The 18,032-nt window shown below is 37.2% G+C and overlaps 1 protein-coding gene across 3 annotated transcripts in view; it reads right to left on the reverse strand.

Moving 5' to 3' along the window:
- BTBD8 (BTB domain containing 8) overlaps positions 1–18,032 on the reverse strand; it is an 89,659-nt gene that overhangs the window by 58,617 nt on the left and 13,010 nt on the right. For all 3 annotated transcript variants that reach the window (XM_081226543.1, XM_081226542.1, XM_081226544.1), the window contains 2 exons: positions 15,220–15,470; positions 7,591–7,708 (listed from right to left, as the gene is read on the reverse strand). In XM_081226543.1, the coding sequence (XP_081082669.1) occupies positions 7,591–7,708; positions 15,220–15,470 (369 nt within the window). The remainder of the gene's footprint in view (positions 1–7,590; positions 7,709–15,219; positions 15,471–18,032) is intronic.

Below are 18,032 nucleotides of genomic sequence, written 5' to 3' on the forward strand. Positions count from 1 at the left end.
AAGTGAAATGTATGGCAGCAATAACACAAGGGACAGAAGGGGGAAAATGTCCTAACATCATACATAAAGGTGTATAATATTAATTGAAGGTAAATGGTAATAACAATGCATATTGAAAATCCTAAAGTAACTACTAAAAAAACAAAAACAACACACACACACAATATAGCCAATATGCCAATAGTGGAAATAAACTGCATTAAAAAATTTTTTTTCTCAATTAATACAAAGAAAAGAAGAAAAGAGAAAAAAGAAAACAAAGAAAAAATGAAAACAAATAGTAAATAGTAGCCTTAAATTCCAACACATTAATACCTATATTACCATAAATAATCTAGATTCTCCAATTAAAAGGCGAGATTATGAGACCAGATAATAAAAGAGCAAGACATAACTATAGCTGTCTACAAAAAATTAATTTTAAACCCATTTAAAATACAAAGACACAGAGAGGCTAAAGGTAAAAGGATGAAAAAACATATATCATCTAGATGCTAATCATAAGAAAGCTGGAGTGGGATGCTAACTAGACTTATTGTGATGATCAGTTTATTATGTTAAACACCTGAAACTAATACAATGCTATATATCAATTATACCTCAACTGTTAAAAAAGAAAGCAAGCTGGCACAGCCCTATTAACATCAGACAAAAGACTCACAATAGGAATATTACTTGGGGTAAAGACTAAAATTTCATAATGAAAAAGGGGTCAATTCATCAAGAGAAAATAACAATCCTAAATGTGTGTGTACCAAATAACAAACCTTCAAAATATATGAAGCAAAACTGATAGAACTGAACGGGGAAGTAGATAAATTTACAATTATATTAGAGACATCAACATTCTTCTCAGTAATTAACAGAACAAGTAGACAAAAAGTCAGTTAAGGATATGGAAGACTTGAACTAAACATGCTAAACAGCATGTTTAAACTAAGCAGCATGCTAGCCATTCCCATCTAAATAAGACCAAAAGCATCTGAGGCTTAAACAATTACCCTGCCCTTAAGACAGAAACTTAGGAAACATTCCTATTTAATTCAGATACAAGCCTCAGTTTAAAAAATTATGCTGTAGATAGCATGGTGTATTAAAAATCTTCACCAGATTTTTCATTTTCCAACACATCAAAATTTTTTTCTCTTTTTGACTAAATTTAATCTCAGCTGACAAGGCTGCTTCTGACTCTGTAGAGATGCCCTAATTTCCCCCTTGCTCTTGCTTTATAGTACATTGCTATTCAATACGTCCTGATTTTAGCTGAACTGGGTTCACCTCTCCAGGAAGAATAATGGCCTGGATTACTCAGAGAAACTCTAAAGAATTTTTCACTAGGACTATTTTTTTAAGTACTCTTGCTCAAAGAATATATTTTTTTCCTTTTAGTTCAACATAACTGAATAAGGGTTAAACGCAGAGCAGTGAATCCAGACTTTCTGTTGCTGTCACCATTACCCATTACACTTTGCAAATATTTTAGAGAACATAAACTTTAAAAATGATAAGTTAGCTTTCTCCTGAGACATCCATTTTGACATACATTGACTACAGCTTTCATAGGATTAGCCTTTCCTAAGTTAAAAAATGATTTGTGAAGTGTAATGGATGCCCTGTTATCCAGTACAATGAGGACTGATAGTTGTTTGGTTAATCTAAAAATTAGGAGAGAATTTTTAAAATGATTTGTCTATATCATAATCATTTTATTCTAACTTAAAAAATAAATATGTATTCATTCACAAATCTTTGACCATACAAGGCCAATCTTTATTTTTTTATTGTGGGTTTGCTGATTGGAGCCTCCTATTTCTTGCAAAAGCTATATATACCCATATACCCTGTCTATGATTTTTAGTTCACACTTCTCTGAAGTGAAGAAAGTTAAAAATTTTTATGAAGCAATCTGAAGTATAGAATAATTTAAGACTTTTATAATTTCCCCTCAAACTTTTATATTGTTTCATCTAAACTGAACTCAATAGCAGTTTTACTTTATTTTTTAATTTATCTTTTATTTTTTGGTCATGCCACGTGGCATGTGGCATCCCAGCTGCCCAACCAGGGATCGAGCCTGTGCCCCCTGCATTGGAACTGTGGAGTCTTAACCACTGGACTTCCAGGGAAATCCCTGAATTCAACAGCAATTTTAAAAGTGCCTCTCCCCGAGAGGAGTCTGGGGGAGAATGGATACATGTATATGTATGGCTGAGTTGCTTTGTTGTGCACCTGAAACTATCACAACATTGTTTATCAGCTATACTCCAATATAAAATAAAAAGTTAAAAAAAAATGCTCAGGGCTTCCCTGGTGGCGCAGTGGTTGAGAGTCTGCCTGCTGATGCAGGGGACACAGGTTCGTGCCCCGGTCCGGGAAGATCCCACATGCCGCGGAGCGGCTGGGCCCATGAGCCATGGCCGCTGAGCCTGCGCGTCCATGAGCCATGGCCACTGAGCCTGCGCGTCCGGAGCCTGTGCTCCGCAACGGGAGAGGCCACAGCAGTGAGAGGCCCGCGTACCGCAAAAAAAAAAAAAAGCTCAAAAAAAAAAGTGCCCCTCCCTTATTAATATTTCTAAAACATTCACTTTGGTTTTCATTGTAACAACAAATTCTTTTCATACTTCATGTATCATTGGTTTATATGATATGTCATTAAGTCATGCTATCAAAACAAGAAATTCAAATGGCATCAAACAGGTTTGGGAATAACCCCTAGTGACTCAGGAGACACAAACTCAATGAAAGGAATGGAAATGTTATAGGTATACTAGAGAATGACATCCTAGCCTTGAGAGTTCTGCCTAACATGTCAGCATGCTCTACAGAGAACAGCTGAAGAGTACATTTAGTCACATTCAGTTAAGGAGTTTCTACTCTAGGTGACTTGTTTCCTTTTAGGCGCCCAGTGCCTTTGGCTTTGGTTCCCCATTGCAACCTCCCTCAAAGGCCCATGGTACCAAAGAATCTCACCTCTTTTCTCTCTATTGTTCCCATATCTAATTTATTATTTTAAACCTTTTAAGTGGACAGGGTTGACCATCTATCATTAATAAAGTAATTAGTATTAAGACGTTCATAACCCACTTTATTGTATGGGAATCTGGAATTTTATTACAATTACTTCATAAAGCTTCTTGGCAATCCTAGTAAGATAGGGAACAGCAAACTTTTTCTGCAAAGGGCCAGATAGTAAACATCAATATAAATATAAATATAAATATATTTGGGCTTTTCAGGTTCCTGTTGCATGTTGTTGTTTTTTTTGTTGTTGTTGTTGTTTTATACAAAAAGAAGCCACTGACCAGCTTTGGGTTGTGTCATAGTTTGCCAACCTCCACTCTAAGATAAGGTAGAAAAGGCAACAATGTGCCTCCCTCCCAGATATCTAATATATACTTATAGCAACTAATATTTACTGAATGCTTCCAATGTGCTATAGAACCATGCTAAGTGCTTTATGTACGTTATCGGATTCAATCCTCACAGCCATCCTATGCTACAATTACTATCATTATTTCTTTTACAGATAAAGAATTTGAGACTTGGAGAGATTAAGTAACTTCTCAATAATTATTAAATGGTACAATCAGAATCTAAACCCAGAAAGACTGACTTCTGGATTACTAAACTGTATACTTCTGAAAAAGTTTTCAGCTGATGGACTCAAGAATATATAGCTAATTAGTCATATGGCACAGACTAGGACATTGATCTCCTGACTCAGTGCTGATTTACTAAATATTCAGAGAAATCTACATTTTAAAGGAAGATTTGACAGCATTTTAACCCCATGAATGAATGTCTGATGTTATAATATCAGGCACTGAAAAAAAAGGTATTCTGGAAGGGATACAGGATCTTAAGTGTTACAAAGCTAAAATTAGGAATCACTGCCCTGCTTTTTCAATAAAGCAGCACAAGAGAATCTTAATTATGGAATACTGAAGTGCAACAAATAAATTATTTTTAAAATACAGTGGATTCAATTTCACTCAGAAAACATCAGAATAATAATTAACACTATAAAATGGGAGATCAGCAGTGCAATGGATAAGTTAGGTACTTGGAGGTACGCTAAAGATGACAGGAAGAAATAAAAGTAGAGAGAAATGCCCAATATATGGATGGTATTCATCTGGTGATTGACAGTAATTCAGGAAAGAACGTAATGTTACAGAGATCCATAACAGGAGTAATGTGTTGTAGTACTCCAGGAAGCAACACTCAGAAAAGTAGCAACATAATTAACAAATGGGATCCATGAACTCTAATGGGTCCTTTTATTATAACCTCTCTCCCGCCAAATAAAAAAAGCTCTCTTTGTTTCTCCTTTGAGCAGAAGTATTGGAGATAAGCAAGGACAAAGATGTGGGAAGGGTGGAGAAGTTATGCTTTGGAGAGGGAAAGGCCTGTGTAGAGGCAGAACAGTGTAGTAAACGTGACTTTCCCTGGAGGCCTACTGCTATCCCTTTCCTCCTTGGACTGGGGGGAAATGCAAGTGATTCAAATCACCTTTCTCTCCTTGTCCCACATAAGTAAAGGACATACAGACTGTTGCTACCATCTACACAAAACCTTGTATCAAAGGCCTATTACCTGGATGATGATAGCAAACACTCACATGGTACTTACTATGTGCCAGGCACTGTTCAAAGTACTTTAAATGCTTTTAGTAATTTAATACTCATAATAACCCTATAAGATGAGTATTATTATAATCTCCACCGTTGATGAGGATGCTGAAACACAGAATGGTTAAATGACTTCTCCAAATTCATACAGCTAAAGATGGTAGAGCTGGAATTCAAACCCAGGCAGACAGGCTCCATACATAGTCCACATACTCTTAACTACTCATTTATAAATGACTTCTTTGGCTTAGTTGTACCACCACAAGCAAGTGATTGTCATCAGATCGTCTTGCAGCACATAAAGGGCTCCAGGTATGGGGCTGCAGATCAAGGGAAAGGCTGGACAGAGCAACTAGCAACTGGAGACATAATCTTGGAAGAACTGGGATACCAGGGATGTCTTTTGAAGAAGGAGCTTGAGCATAAGAGAAAGACAGTGACTCAATAAAAGAAACTATCTCTTTACCATACCAGTTTGAACAATAAACTAGCAAACTAAACTGTTCTAAAATTTGAGACCTAAATTGAATGTAATTCTGCCCATAAATCCTGGTCTTTGTGAGTACTTGCATTGATCATTAAATATGAGTACATATAATTAAAGCAGTCATTTTACAAACGGATTTTTAGCCATACCACTAGGATAAATGCTGACATTGATTATCTAGAACAAGAAATAATTCAGAAAGTTCTGTTGCTGGGCTTTAGGTTATATTACATGATACAAGCATACATTGGAGATATTGAGGGTTCAGTTCCAGACCACCACAATAAAGCAGGTCACACGAATCTTTTGGTTTCCTAGTGCATATAAAAGTCACGTTTACACTATACTGTAGTCTAATAAGTGTGCAACAGCATTATGTATATACCTTAGTTTAAAAATATTTTATTGCTAAAAAACGTTAACCATCATCTGAACCTTCAGTGAGTTGTAGTAGTAACATCAAAGATCACTGATCACAGAACACCATAACAAATATAATAATGAAAAAGTCTGCAATATTGTGAGAACTACTAAACTGTGACACGGAGACATGAAGTGAGCCAATGCTTTTGGGAAAAAAATGGTGCTGACAGACTTGCTCGATGCAGAATTGCCACAAACTTTCAATTTGTAAAAAATGCAATTATCTGCGAAGTGCAATAAAGGAAAATGAGGTATGCCTGTGTTTTCTGAACTACTGACATAATATTCTTTGAACTGAATAATAAAGTAAATATGTACAAACAAAGAGATGTTTAAGTTTGGAATAGGAAGGTAATCTTGGGATTTAGAATTTGCCATTTTAACTCACATAAGGGCACTAACAACAAAGCAAGAATACTTAAGCCAGATCTTCCTGAAACACATTCTCAGGAAATTGCCTTTCTAGTTAATATAAATTTATTTTTTATTGCTAGGTGAACAAAATAAGCCAGAAATGTGGGCAAGAGCTGTCCTAAAATACAAACCTAATATTCTAGATCCAGCTCTTAAACAGTCCACTGTCAGGCAGTACACAGGGAGAAGCCAAATACAGACACTGTTTGAGGACATACTGCAAATCGTCACAGCATCCTGCTTTCCTTGGATGACAACAATAGCCTTAGGGCTCCATAGGTAGAATTTTGCTAGGATGCCCATATGGTTTCAAGAAAAATCTGGCACAAAATAAAATCAAAGTAAATTAATTCTAAAAATAAAATTGTGCTGTCCCCCTACCCCAACCAAAAAGAAAGGCGCGTGCGTGCACACACACACCACTTGGGAATTTGTATATTCCCAAATATGAGAAATACATATTCATGATATGGAAAATATATGAATAAATCTGTATCACACTCTGTATTTTACTATACCTAATGCAGATTTCATAAAAAATAGGAAAATGTGTATATATATATTTACAAAACATATGTTCCCAGAAAGAAAAGTTCAAATTCTGAATGGTAGTCTAATGGAAACTGGCAATCCTAGGGTTTAGCAATGTACTACAGTCAGTTAACTGGCAAAACCAGTATGATTTCTGAGAGTACAAACATCACTACTATTTGGCTTGGTGGATTTCTGTAATCTAAACTCACTGCTAATTTCAGTAAGGGCTGTGTACCCTTGAACCTACAAGACTGCTTCTTGCATCTTCTAAAATAGTCTGGTTCTTCCTCTTCTGCAGCACCAGAATAACTTAACATTCTATTTGAAACACAAAGAGATAGGGAGGAGAACTCTGGGTTCCTCAGCTTTCTGGTTCCAATTCTAGTCTGTTATGAGGCCAGCTGTACCTCTTTCCCTTGAGTTCCAAGAAAAAAACCCTGTATTTTTATTAACATCTTTTCTTTCTTTAAGCAGATTTTAGTTACTTACCAAAAATAGAGCCTAACCAAAACAGGCAGCAGGCTTTCATTTAAACTCTAAAAGTCTGGAATGTCTAAGCAACCCAACTCTACAGCAGAAAAAATGATTTTTAAAAAGTACACTGAAATATTAAACCTCCTAATCCATGCTATTCAGGAGAATCGGCTATTTTGAATCAAAGACTTTGAGCCAGAATGAATTCAGAGAAAATACATGTCATTCATGTAGAAATAATCATTTTCAATACCATAATGCCTGTGAAATTAAAAATTGCATTTAATTACATTTTCTGTGACAGTGGCTTTCAAACCTATTTTAGGCAACAGTATATTTTCTTCTAATAAAATCTTCGGTTCATGCCCAATGCACAGCACAGATCTTCTCTAGCTGAGCATGTGCACATGTCTGGGTAGGGTCACCTGTGCATGTGTGAATGTGCAGATAGAAAATCCTGCCTAATGTCCAAACTCCTCCCCTGTCAGAGACCTCCTGAGGCATCACCATGGAACCCCTGTAGCCTATATGAATCAGCTTGAAAACCACCGTGCTAGAAAAAGACAGCTACCCTTTTACACTTTACTGTCACAACCAAGACACCAAATTAATCACATGCCTATTTACCTGTGAGCTTTAAAACTTTTTCCATCAACATAAATATCAATATCTGGACAACACTGTTTCACATAAAGCTTCAATAAATCTTCTCCTAATTCAGATGCAGGTTCCAAGTCATAAATATCTTTAAAAGAGAAAAACAAGACTAAAAAAAGTTTCTTTAATAGTATATATATTCCAAAATTGTGTATTCTAATACTAGCAAAATGTTTTTCCACAGTTATCTCAATTAGCTACTGAAAGAGAGTAACAGTGACTGAAACATTTAAGTGGTAAATTCAAAGTAAAATGAAACTTTAAAATCATCTATCCTTTCTGCTCTGAAATATATATTTCTATTTATATTTAAATACAGATATACCTTTAAATATAGATACACATTTAAACATAGGTAATATTGTTACAGAATTATATGCCAAAACTGAAGCCACTTCATGAACATCTGACTTAGAACATTTTCCAATCTTGATATTCTTTTTCACCACTTAATTTTTTCCTGTTCCTGTTCATGGACTTATGGCTAGGATAATCTGTGAACCAATAGAATTTCAACTAAAATCAATGGGATTCATAGGACACTTACTATGAGTTTAGTACTGTACATAGTATGGAGAGGTATAGAAAATAAACACTTTAAGAACTATCTCTACTTCAAAAGATTCACACTTTAGGCAATGGGAAGTGAAATATAAAACATGTACATATATATAAAAAAAGAAAAATACTAAATTATATACTATAGCTTTGTCAGTTCAGAAATTTTTGTTAGTACACCTGGTGAGGATGGATCACCAGGAACATATTCCCACTAACCAATTTACAAATGTATACATTTATAAACCAGAATGCCAATACTGACTCTACTATCAAAAGAAATCCAGAATCCAACCACTACTCAATATCTCCACTGCTACCACTGTAAACAGATAAGTTAGGGGGTCCCCGGAAAGAGAACCATGAATGGCTTTCTTGACATAAGAGAACCCATTTTGGCCTAAGCCATTTTGTGATCTAGGCCTAGCTGCAATGCTTGCCCTTGAACAGGTCTCAGTAATTAATGATCTTAAGGGAGGGGATGCAGAGACAAGGGCTGAGAAGCCAAGAAAAAATGGTGCAGCCTTGGAGCCGGAACAATATCTTCTGAGCTCCTTATAGAACTAAAACTCCCAAGAAATGGAAGATGAAGCAATCCTCATTCCAGAGAGAAGGTCACGGTTTGATAGCCTCAAGAACTAGAGAAGCTTATATGGAGACCACTTGAAGCCAGATTAAAGGAGTGCAGGCCCTGCACACACCCTAATCTTATGAGCAACCTCACCCTTGAACTGTTGCTATAAAACTCTCATCAAATCTTCTCAGGTTGGGACACACAGTTTTCGAGGGGCAGGAGCCCACTGTGTCCCCCTTTGCCTGGCAAAGTAATAAAGCTATTCTTTTCTACTTCACCCAAAACTCTGTCTCCAAGATTTGATTTGGCACTGGTGCACAGAGGCCAAGTTTTCGGCATCACCATCCCAGTTCAAAACAATATGGTTCTCTCCATTTTTTTTAGAGTAAAAGCCAAAGTCTTACAATGGCTTATCAAGCCTCACGTCTGGCTCCTCACTACCTCTCTCATCTCACTGTCTACTCTTTTGCTTATTTCCATACTGAACTCTCTCTCATTCCTCCAAATGGCAAGTTATGTTCCCATGTTAGGATATTTCTACTGCCATTTCTTTTGCCTTGAACTCTCATCTCCCAGATATCCACTTGGCTAACTTCCTTACTGGATTCAAATCTTTGTTTAAACATCACCTTTTAATCAAGGCTGACTCTGACCACCCATTTAAAATTGCAACTCCCATCACTAGCACTCCCAATCCTCCTTCCTCTGTGCTATTTTTTCTATAGCATGTCACCTTCTAACTTCTTTATTACATTATTGTCTATCTCCACCCCCACCATACCTTCTCCAACTGGAATCTAAGTTCCAAAAGAGCTGGAAGTCCACTTTAGTCATTGAAGTATCCCTTAGACCTAGAATAGTCCTAACACATAGATCCTCAATAAATATTTGTTGAATAAATTAATATATCAAATACTACATAAAAAGATTTTTGAAGAAAAAACATAAAACCAACCAGAATAAAGCAGGGGAAGGAGGCAGATCCTACCACTTCCAGATATTCCTATAGAAGACTTAAAGCACATAAATTAGTGGGAGATGTTGAAGGAATAGTCTTCATTTCGATGATTCAAAGATCAGAGTATAATTTTTGACACAAAGGGAAAATCTAGAAACTTTTCAAAAGAAAACCAAGTTAATTTGATAGATGATTACCTATCTCAACTCCCAATTATGTACTCAAATAGCCTCCTGAACTTGATATATCACAGTGTGGTATAATAAAAATATATATTTGGTCTTTCTCCCCCATTCCTGGCACAGAGCTTAAAACTCTTGAAATTTCCTAAATTATAGGAATGTCTTACTTGAGTTTATGTTAATGACGTGATTCAGGGTAGGGTTCCTAAATAGCTTCAGGATGGGGGCTGGTCACCAGAAAGGACAAATATGTGATTAAACAGTGGGAACTTTCAGTGCTCCCCCACCATCTCTAGGGAGGGAAAGGGGGCTATAGATTGAATTATAAAAATTCTTGAACAATAAGATTCAGGGAGCTACTGGGTTGGTGAACACACTGACTTGTTGGAAATATAACAGGGAAGAACCAAATCTGACTACATATTGGATGTTTCTTTTACTTTAACCCTTGCTTCCCACTGCTTTTGTTCATTAAAAGGATACTGTCTATACATAATGGCCTGCCTCAGGGAACCCTGCCCCTCTGCCTGAATGTTAAACCAAAGTGCCTTTGATCAGAGAAACATCTGGACCCTGTCCACCTGTAGATGGCTGCAAGAAAGAAGAAATTAACACATCCCCTCCCTGAGGCTGGCCATTCCAGGGGATATTTGCAAAACTTATGGGCTTTTTACTTTACTTCCTCGTCTCCTCCCCCTCTCTGTGCTATAAAAGAAACTGGCATCCAAACCCCGATAAGATGGTTATTTTGAGACTTTAGTCTGCCATCTTCCCGGTCTGCCGGCTTACCAAATAAAGTCATATTCCTTGCCTCAACACCTCGTCTCTGATTTATTGGCCTGTCATGCGGCGAGCATAGCGAGCTTGGACTTGGTAACAGAAAGATGGCGCACCCTGAGGGGGCATGGAATTTGTTCTGTATGCTGCCCTTGCCCATCCCACCCCATACCTCGCCCTATGCATCTCTTCCATTTGGCTGTTCTTAAATTATACCTTTTATGAAAAACAGGTAAACATAAGAGAAATGTGTTCCTGAGTTCTGTGAGTCATTCTAGCAAATTATTGAACCTTGGAGGAGGATGGTCATGGGAACTCCTGAATTTGTAGTCACTGGGCACAAGACTGGGTAGTAAAAAGCGCCAGAATATGTCACCCCAAAACATGCCACTTTGGCATGAGGATTATTTTGAGCTAAAGGTACTTGAGAAGGAGCAGATGCAGGAAAAGCTATTTACATCTCCCTAACTGCCTAAAAATAAAAGTACAAATTTTCCCTTTTGTAAAGGAAATTTCCATTTGTAAAGATATCTCCTTACTATTCTCATCACTTGACTCTTATTTGCATAAAAAGACAATCCTTATTCACCATACATTTTCTCCCCTCACCTTCCCATAACTTGCCTCCACCACCTAGTAGCCCAAAAGTCCTTTCTTTCGTTTAGCCTAAGATGATATATAAGCCTCAATCATCCGGCCACCTTCTTGAATCTCCTTTCTTTGTGAAACTCCTGGTACAAAAGAAAGTAATGAAAACCATTTTTCCCCCTTCTGTTAATCTGTCTTATTTCAGTTTAATTCGTAGGCCAGTCACAGAACCTAAGAGGGTAGAAGGAACTCTTTTCTCCTCTACAGTAGCCTAAGCACTCCACTTGTGTTGAAGTGGGGGCAATATTGTAGGACTAAGTCCCTAACCTGTGGGGTCTGTGCTAACTCTGGATAGTTAACTGTCAGAATTGAACTGTTGGATGCCCATTTGGTGCTAGGAGAATTGGTTGGTGTGTGGAAAAAACCACACACATTTGGTGTCAGAAGTGGTACCCAGAAAAACAAAAACAAAAACACATTCACAGAAACCCAAAACTGTTCCACAACCTGAAGTCATCATTCCACTCTACCTTAAATTTGCTCTGTTCATACTCCTTAAGCCTGCAAAACAGTACCACCTAAACTCCTTAAAATAACTTATGAGTAAGGTGACCACATCTTTTGGTTTGCCTGGGGTAGTCCAGTTAATGCCTCTTGCCCCAGAATAATTATCAACAGCAATAATAATTTTTCATCTTTCACTCTCTCAAAAGAATCCTAGTTTGGACCATAGACTATAAAGTCATCCTTTATAGAAGGCTTTCATTATCTGGCTTTTGCTTATATATCCAGGTTCATCCCTTACTTTGACCATTCCTGCCCCCTACTCTACCCTACACCCACAACAAACCATTTCTGGCTTTCCAAATTTGCTATGTGCCTGGTTCTCTTTGCCTCCAGGCATGTTGTTTCCTTTGCCTGGAACACTTCTCCCCTAAACTCTTTATGCCTGGTTAACTTCTGATTTTTCCTTCAGGATTCAATTCAGATATCACTCCCTCCATGTAGCTTTCTCTGAAGGCCTAAGCCTAGGTTACATGTGCCCTATCTGTGTCCTTATCACACTTGGTACGTAACTTACCTGACTGTACCTCCTACTAAACTGCAAAATAGGAACACTATCTGTTTTGTTCACTATCAAATCTTCAAAACTAGCACAAAGTTGATACTCAATGTAATGATTAGAATAGCATTTCAGGAATAAACAGCAAGAGCAAAAGAACAGAAGTGGCAAAATATACTTCCTTAGGAGGAAATGCCAAGTCAGTAAGAATAGACCTCAGGGGGTATGAGGGGTTGTGAAGACAGGAGGCAGCAGCGTTCTAGGCAGTAGTCAGTTCCCAACATCCCCTTACACCATGGGAAAGAAGCTAGGATTTATATTAAGGCTGTGTGAGACTACTGCAGGATTTTAATAAGGGAAGTGCCATGACCACACTTGCAATTGATGGACGTTGTTCTGTACAGTAGAGATGGAGGGTGGCACAACAAGAGGCCTGGTGACCAGCTGGGATTCAAATTCTCAAGGAAAATAGCAAATTCCTGAAATAAAGAAATGGCAGGAGGGTAAAGAAGAGAAGTATTTAAGAATATTTAGGAGACAAATCAACAGACATGATCATGAATCGAATGAAGGGTAAAAGAGTAACTGAGGAGAAAGATGGTAATATAATTCACACTGATACAGTATTTAAGAAAAGAGCAGGTTGAGAAAGTGGATGATTAGGTCAGTTTGACACAAGTTAAATTTTGAGATATTTAAGGTATATTTAGACAGATATTTCTAGTCAGTGGTTAGATACGAAGCTAAAAAAATTGGAGAATACCAATTATTTAAGGGGCAGAAAGAGGAAGTTCCAGTGAAGGAGACTGAGGAGTGGCCAAGAGGGAAGGAAAGGAAAAAGCCCCCTTATGCCCAAATTGTTCCCTAATATGTCAATTGTGTTCGATCAAACTCATGTTTTGAAAACAAGTGTTATAGTAGAATTGGATGTATTTGAAAGTATCTGTTAACTAAAGAGTTTTATTACTGGTGTTTAGTGCAACAACAGTAAAAACAAACTGATTTAAGCTTAGTTAGATTGCTTTTATATATGTTCACCGTATCTCATTATGGTGAATGAATGAATACATGCATGCATGCCTGTGCTAGGCTTGAGGTAGATCTATTCATATTTTTTAATTATCTCATTTAGTCTCAGTCCTAAAAAGTAAGGGTTACAGACTGATTTTATAGATGAGGACTCTAAGACTCAGAGAGTGTAAGGGACTTTCCCAAGGCCACATAGTTAGAGCAGCTGGCAGAGCTGGTATTTGATACCCATTTTTCCTGCCTATAGTCTAGAGCTCTGCATGGTCCCACAGCAGCCTATTAAAGTGGCCAAAGAAGTTTTGAGTATAAGTGAATAGAGCTCATTTACCCCTCAAACCCTTGCCTTCATCTACTTTCTCCATCACTCCATGGAAACCTCCGTGTTGACTGGTTTACCAGACACTTGCTTGTCCACATCTTACACTTGCTTGTCCACATCTTATTAACTCCTTTGCAGTATTGCATACTGTCAATGCCACCCTCCTTGAAACTTCCTTTGTCTTCTCTGACACTATGCTCTTGATTTTTCCCTCTTAGGTGCAAGCTAATCCATGAGAAACACTAGGTCAATGCAAAGAACTGCACCAAGCTGAACTCAGCCCTGTAAGAATACACAAAACATAACATAAACACCTAAAACATCTACCAGATACCTCAGTTCACCCACACCTACCCATTTCTGGTGTTACAAACTTCTATCTGATTTCAGATAGCAACTTCTGGGAGACCATTTTCTATGAATATTTTTGTGCTCCTGTATGGTCTGGCCTTTCTGAGCAGAGCACTGGCAAATTTGGATAAAGGATGGTTAAACAACAAACATGTCTTAGAAGTCAGAGATAATGTGATGCTCCAGAGATTCAGACTACCATCCCCTCAAAACCATTTCCTTACATTCTAGGGTACTGAAGCTACCTTATCCTAACCAGAGAAGATTTATTTACCTTCCAAAGTAAAGGTGTCTCTCTCTCTGCAGAGGAGGATGGGCAGACCTGCCAGCAGCCTATAAAAGTCTCATAATGTTGGTGTTCCCCTCCTATGGTGCAATCCCACTGCACGTGCAGGACAGGTAACATCAGGCCCTTACCACATAGCCTCGTGGGGACTGAGGGTTGGGAAGTTGTGCTGAGATGCTCTGTAAGTAACAAACAGTCTGTTTTCTGATCCAGGGGTCTCGAGTTTCCTGTTAGAATATCTACTATATATATATATCTATATTCTTAACATTCTCCTTCCACCAATTCACAATAATTCACAAGCTGCAACCCTTCTGACACCCACTTATACAAACAAACTAGAGGTCTTTTTCAAGGTCAAATGCCACATTTATTGTAGTACTTATGCATTTCTGAACCATTTAACATGGGTAAAACTATGCTAACCATTTTTATTAGGTTCCTATCTTTTAAAAATGTGTCACGACAAAAGTTTCAGTGATTTTGTGTCATGACAAAATGTATTGGTGATTTTTGAGTTGCATGGTGTTTTTTAAGGAACGCATATATTGTGTTATAACAGAATTGATTCTATAGTCTGCTAAAGCTTTTATTGGTGTAGATTAGAATAAGGATGACAATATATGGAGGCTTAAAAGGAGAATTATGAATTATGTGTGTATTTTTTAACAATAACCCCATATCTAATTACTTAGGAAAACTGGGAGTTGACCATATTATTATTTCTATTTACCCATAAATTATTTACTTTCATTTATTTTTATTATATTGATTTTCATTTACTTTTATTTCATTTACTTATAAAAAGTGATCAGTAGAGCTGACTTTTGAAGTATATTTTTCTCTAATTGTATCAGAATATAATTACTTTCATGGTTATAAAATTTTATAAAAATCCACAAAAAATACCTCACCAGTGGAAATTAAATTGTCCTCTTTGTTGTTATCTTCTGGAATGTCCTCTTTGTTGTTATCTTCTGGAATTTCATGCTTCAGAAAAGAATGGTCAGATGACCTTTTACCTACAGATGACCTTCCATCATTGTCAGTACACTTTCCAGCACTGAAGTCACATTTCTTTTGTGTTACTCCACTCTCCACTATCTTTTTCCTGAGAATTTCCTCTTCATAGTTTTTTATGTTTCTGTTTGATGAGTACACAATCCTAAAAGATAAAATGTAAAATGTTAATAAAAATAATATCAGTGATTCTTAAAAGCTAGTTTTCCAGCATGCTGCTTTTATAGATAACGGCTATATAGTTTTAAAACCTTTTTAATCTGGACTAACTAGAGGAAAGATCAATCTAAAATAACAGAAAGTTTGAAAAGTAGTCTATAAAAAAGTTTAATGTTAAAAAGGAATATATAATGCCAACAAATTATATAAATGAAATGGACAATTCCTAGGAAGGATACACCTTACCAAACTTGATTTAAGAAGAAACAGAGTATCTGAATAGACAAATAACAAGTAAAGAGATTGAATTAGTAATCTAAAACTTCTCACAAAGAAAAACGCAGGACCAGGTGGCTTCACTGCTGAACTCTACCAAATGTTTAAAGAAGAATTAATGCCAATCCTTCACAAACTTTTCCAAAAAATATAAGACGGAACACTTCTCAATTCATTATGTAAAGCCAGTATTATCCTGACACAAAAGCAGACAAAGACAGGGCTTCCCTGGTGGCGCAGTGGTTGAGAGTCTGCCTGCCGATGCAGGGGACACGGGTTTGTGCCCTGGTCCGGGAAGATCCCACATGCCGCGGAGCGGCTGGGCCCGTGAGCCATGGCCGCTGAGCCTGTGCGTCCGGAGCCTGTGCTCCACAGCGGGAGAGGCCACAACAGTGAGAGGCCCGCGTATCGCAAAAAAAAAAGAAGACAAAGACATCACAAGAAGAGAAAACTACAGACCAATATTCCTTACTAATATAGAGAAAAAATCTTCAGCAAAATCATAGCAAAGTGAATCCAGCAACATATAAAAAGAATTATACATCATGACCAACTGGGCTTTATTTCAGGAATTCAAGGGCAGTTAAACAGATGAAAATCAATATTATATACCATATGCTATAGCCTGAATGTTTGTGTCCCCTAAAATCATAAGTTGAAAGCTAATTCCCAATGTGATGATATTAGCAGGTGGGGCCTTTGGGAGATGATTAGGTGGAACCCTCATGAATGGGATTAGTGCCCTTATTAAAAGCGGCTCCAAAGAGATCCCTCGCCTTCTTCCACCATGTGAAGGAACAATGAGAAGTCAGCAGTCTGCAACCTAAAATAGGGCCTTCACCAGAACCCTACTGGCACTCTGATTTTGGATTTCCAGCATCCAGAACTATGAGAAATAGATTTCTGTGGTTTATAAGCCACCCAGTCTGCAGTGTCTTGTTATAGCAGCCCAAATGGACTAAGACACCATATCAATAGGACAAAAACTACATGATCATCTTAGTTGATGCAAAAAAAAAAAAAAGCATTTGACAAAATCCAACACCCTATCATAATAAAACAGTCAGCAAACCAGCAATACAGTAGAGGGAAAGAAACATCCTCAACCTGATAAAGGAGATCTATGAAAAACTCAGAGCTAACATCAGACTTAACGGTAAAAGACTGAAAGCTTTCTTCCTAAGATCAGTAAGGATGTCTGTCTGCTCTTACCACTTCTATTCAACATTTAACTGGAGATTCTAGCCAGGGCAATTAAACAAGAAAAATAAATAAGCTGGATTGGAAAGGAATAAGTAAAGCTATCTTCATTTACAAATGGCAAACATGTGTATAGAAAATCCTTGGAAATTCACCCAAAAACTATTTGTTAAACAAGTTCTGCAAGGTTGCAAAGTACAAGATCCATATGCAAAAATCACTAGCAATGAACAATCCAAAATGAAATTAGAAAATAATTCAAGTTACAACAGCATCAAGAAAATAAAATACTTAGGAATGTATTTCACAAAAAGTACAAGACATATCCTGAAAGCTACAAAACAATGCTGAAAGCAATTAAATAAATGGAAACACATTCCAGATGATTTAATATTATAAAAATGGCAATACTCTCTGAATTAATCTGCAGATTCAGTGCAACACCTATCAAAATTCAGCTAGTTTTCTGCAGAAATTGACCAGCCAAACCTCAAAGTCAAATAAAAATGCCAGAATAGCCAAAACAATCTTTACACAGAACCAAGTTGGAAGATTCACACTTTCTGAATTCTAAGCTTCCTACAAAGCTATAGCCATCAATACTGTGTGGTACTGGTATAAGGATAGACATATAGATCAGTGGAATAGAACTGAGTGTCTAGAATATAGATTTATAGGCAATTAATTTTCAACAGGGGTGTTGTGATATTGTGATTTATAATATGAACTATATATTTGGTCTTTGTCCACCATTCCCAGCACGTAGCTTCTAAAACCCTTCTAATTTCCTATGTAAAAGCCACAGAACATCTTTTATTATAGTACTTAGGTTTTGTTCCCAGGTCCTGAAATAGCTCCAGAAGGATAAAGGTGAAATGAATGTCTTTGGTTATTCACAGCAAGCCCCTTTCAATCACACCAGAGTTTACATTAGTGAAGTTGGTGACTTTTAGAAAGCTCCTAAAAATGGGGGCTGGTTGCCTGGAGAACCAACCAAGTGCTTTGAAGGTTGGAACTTTCAGCTCTCCCCTCCACCTCTGGAGAGGGGAGAGGTTGAATTAATCACCAACAG

The sequence above is a fragment of the Mesoplodon bidens genome, assembly GCF_964165515.1.
Source record: "Mesoplodon bidens genome assembly, chromosome: 2".
In the NCBI taxonomy this organism is placed as follows: domain Eukaryota; kingdom Metazoa; phylum Chordata; class Mammalia; order Artiodactyla; family Ziphiidae; genus Mesoplodon; species Mesoplodon bidens.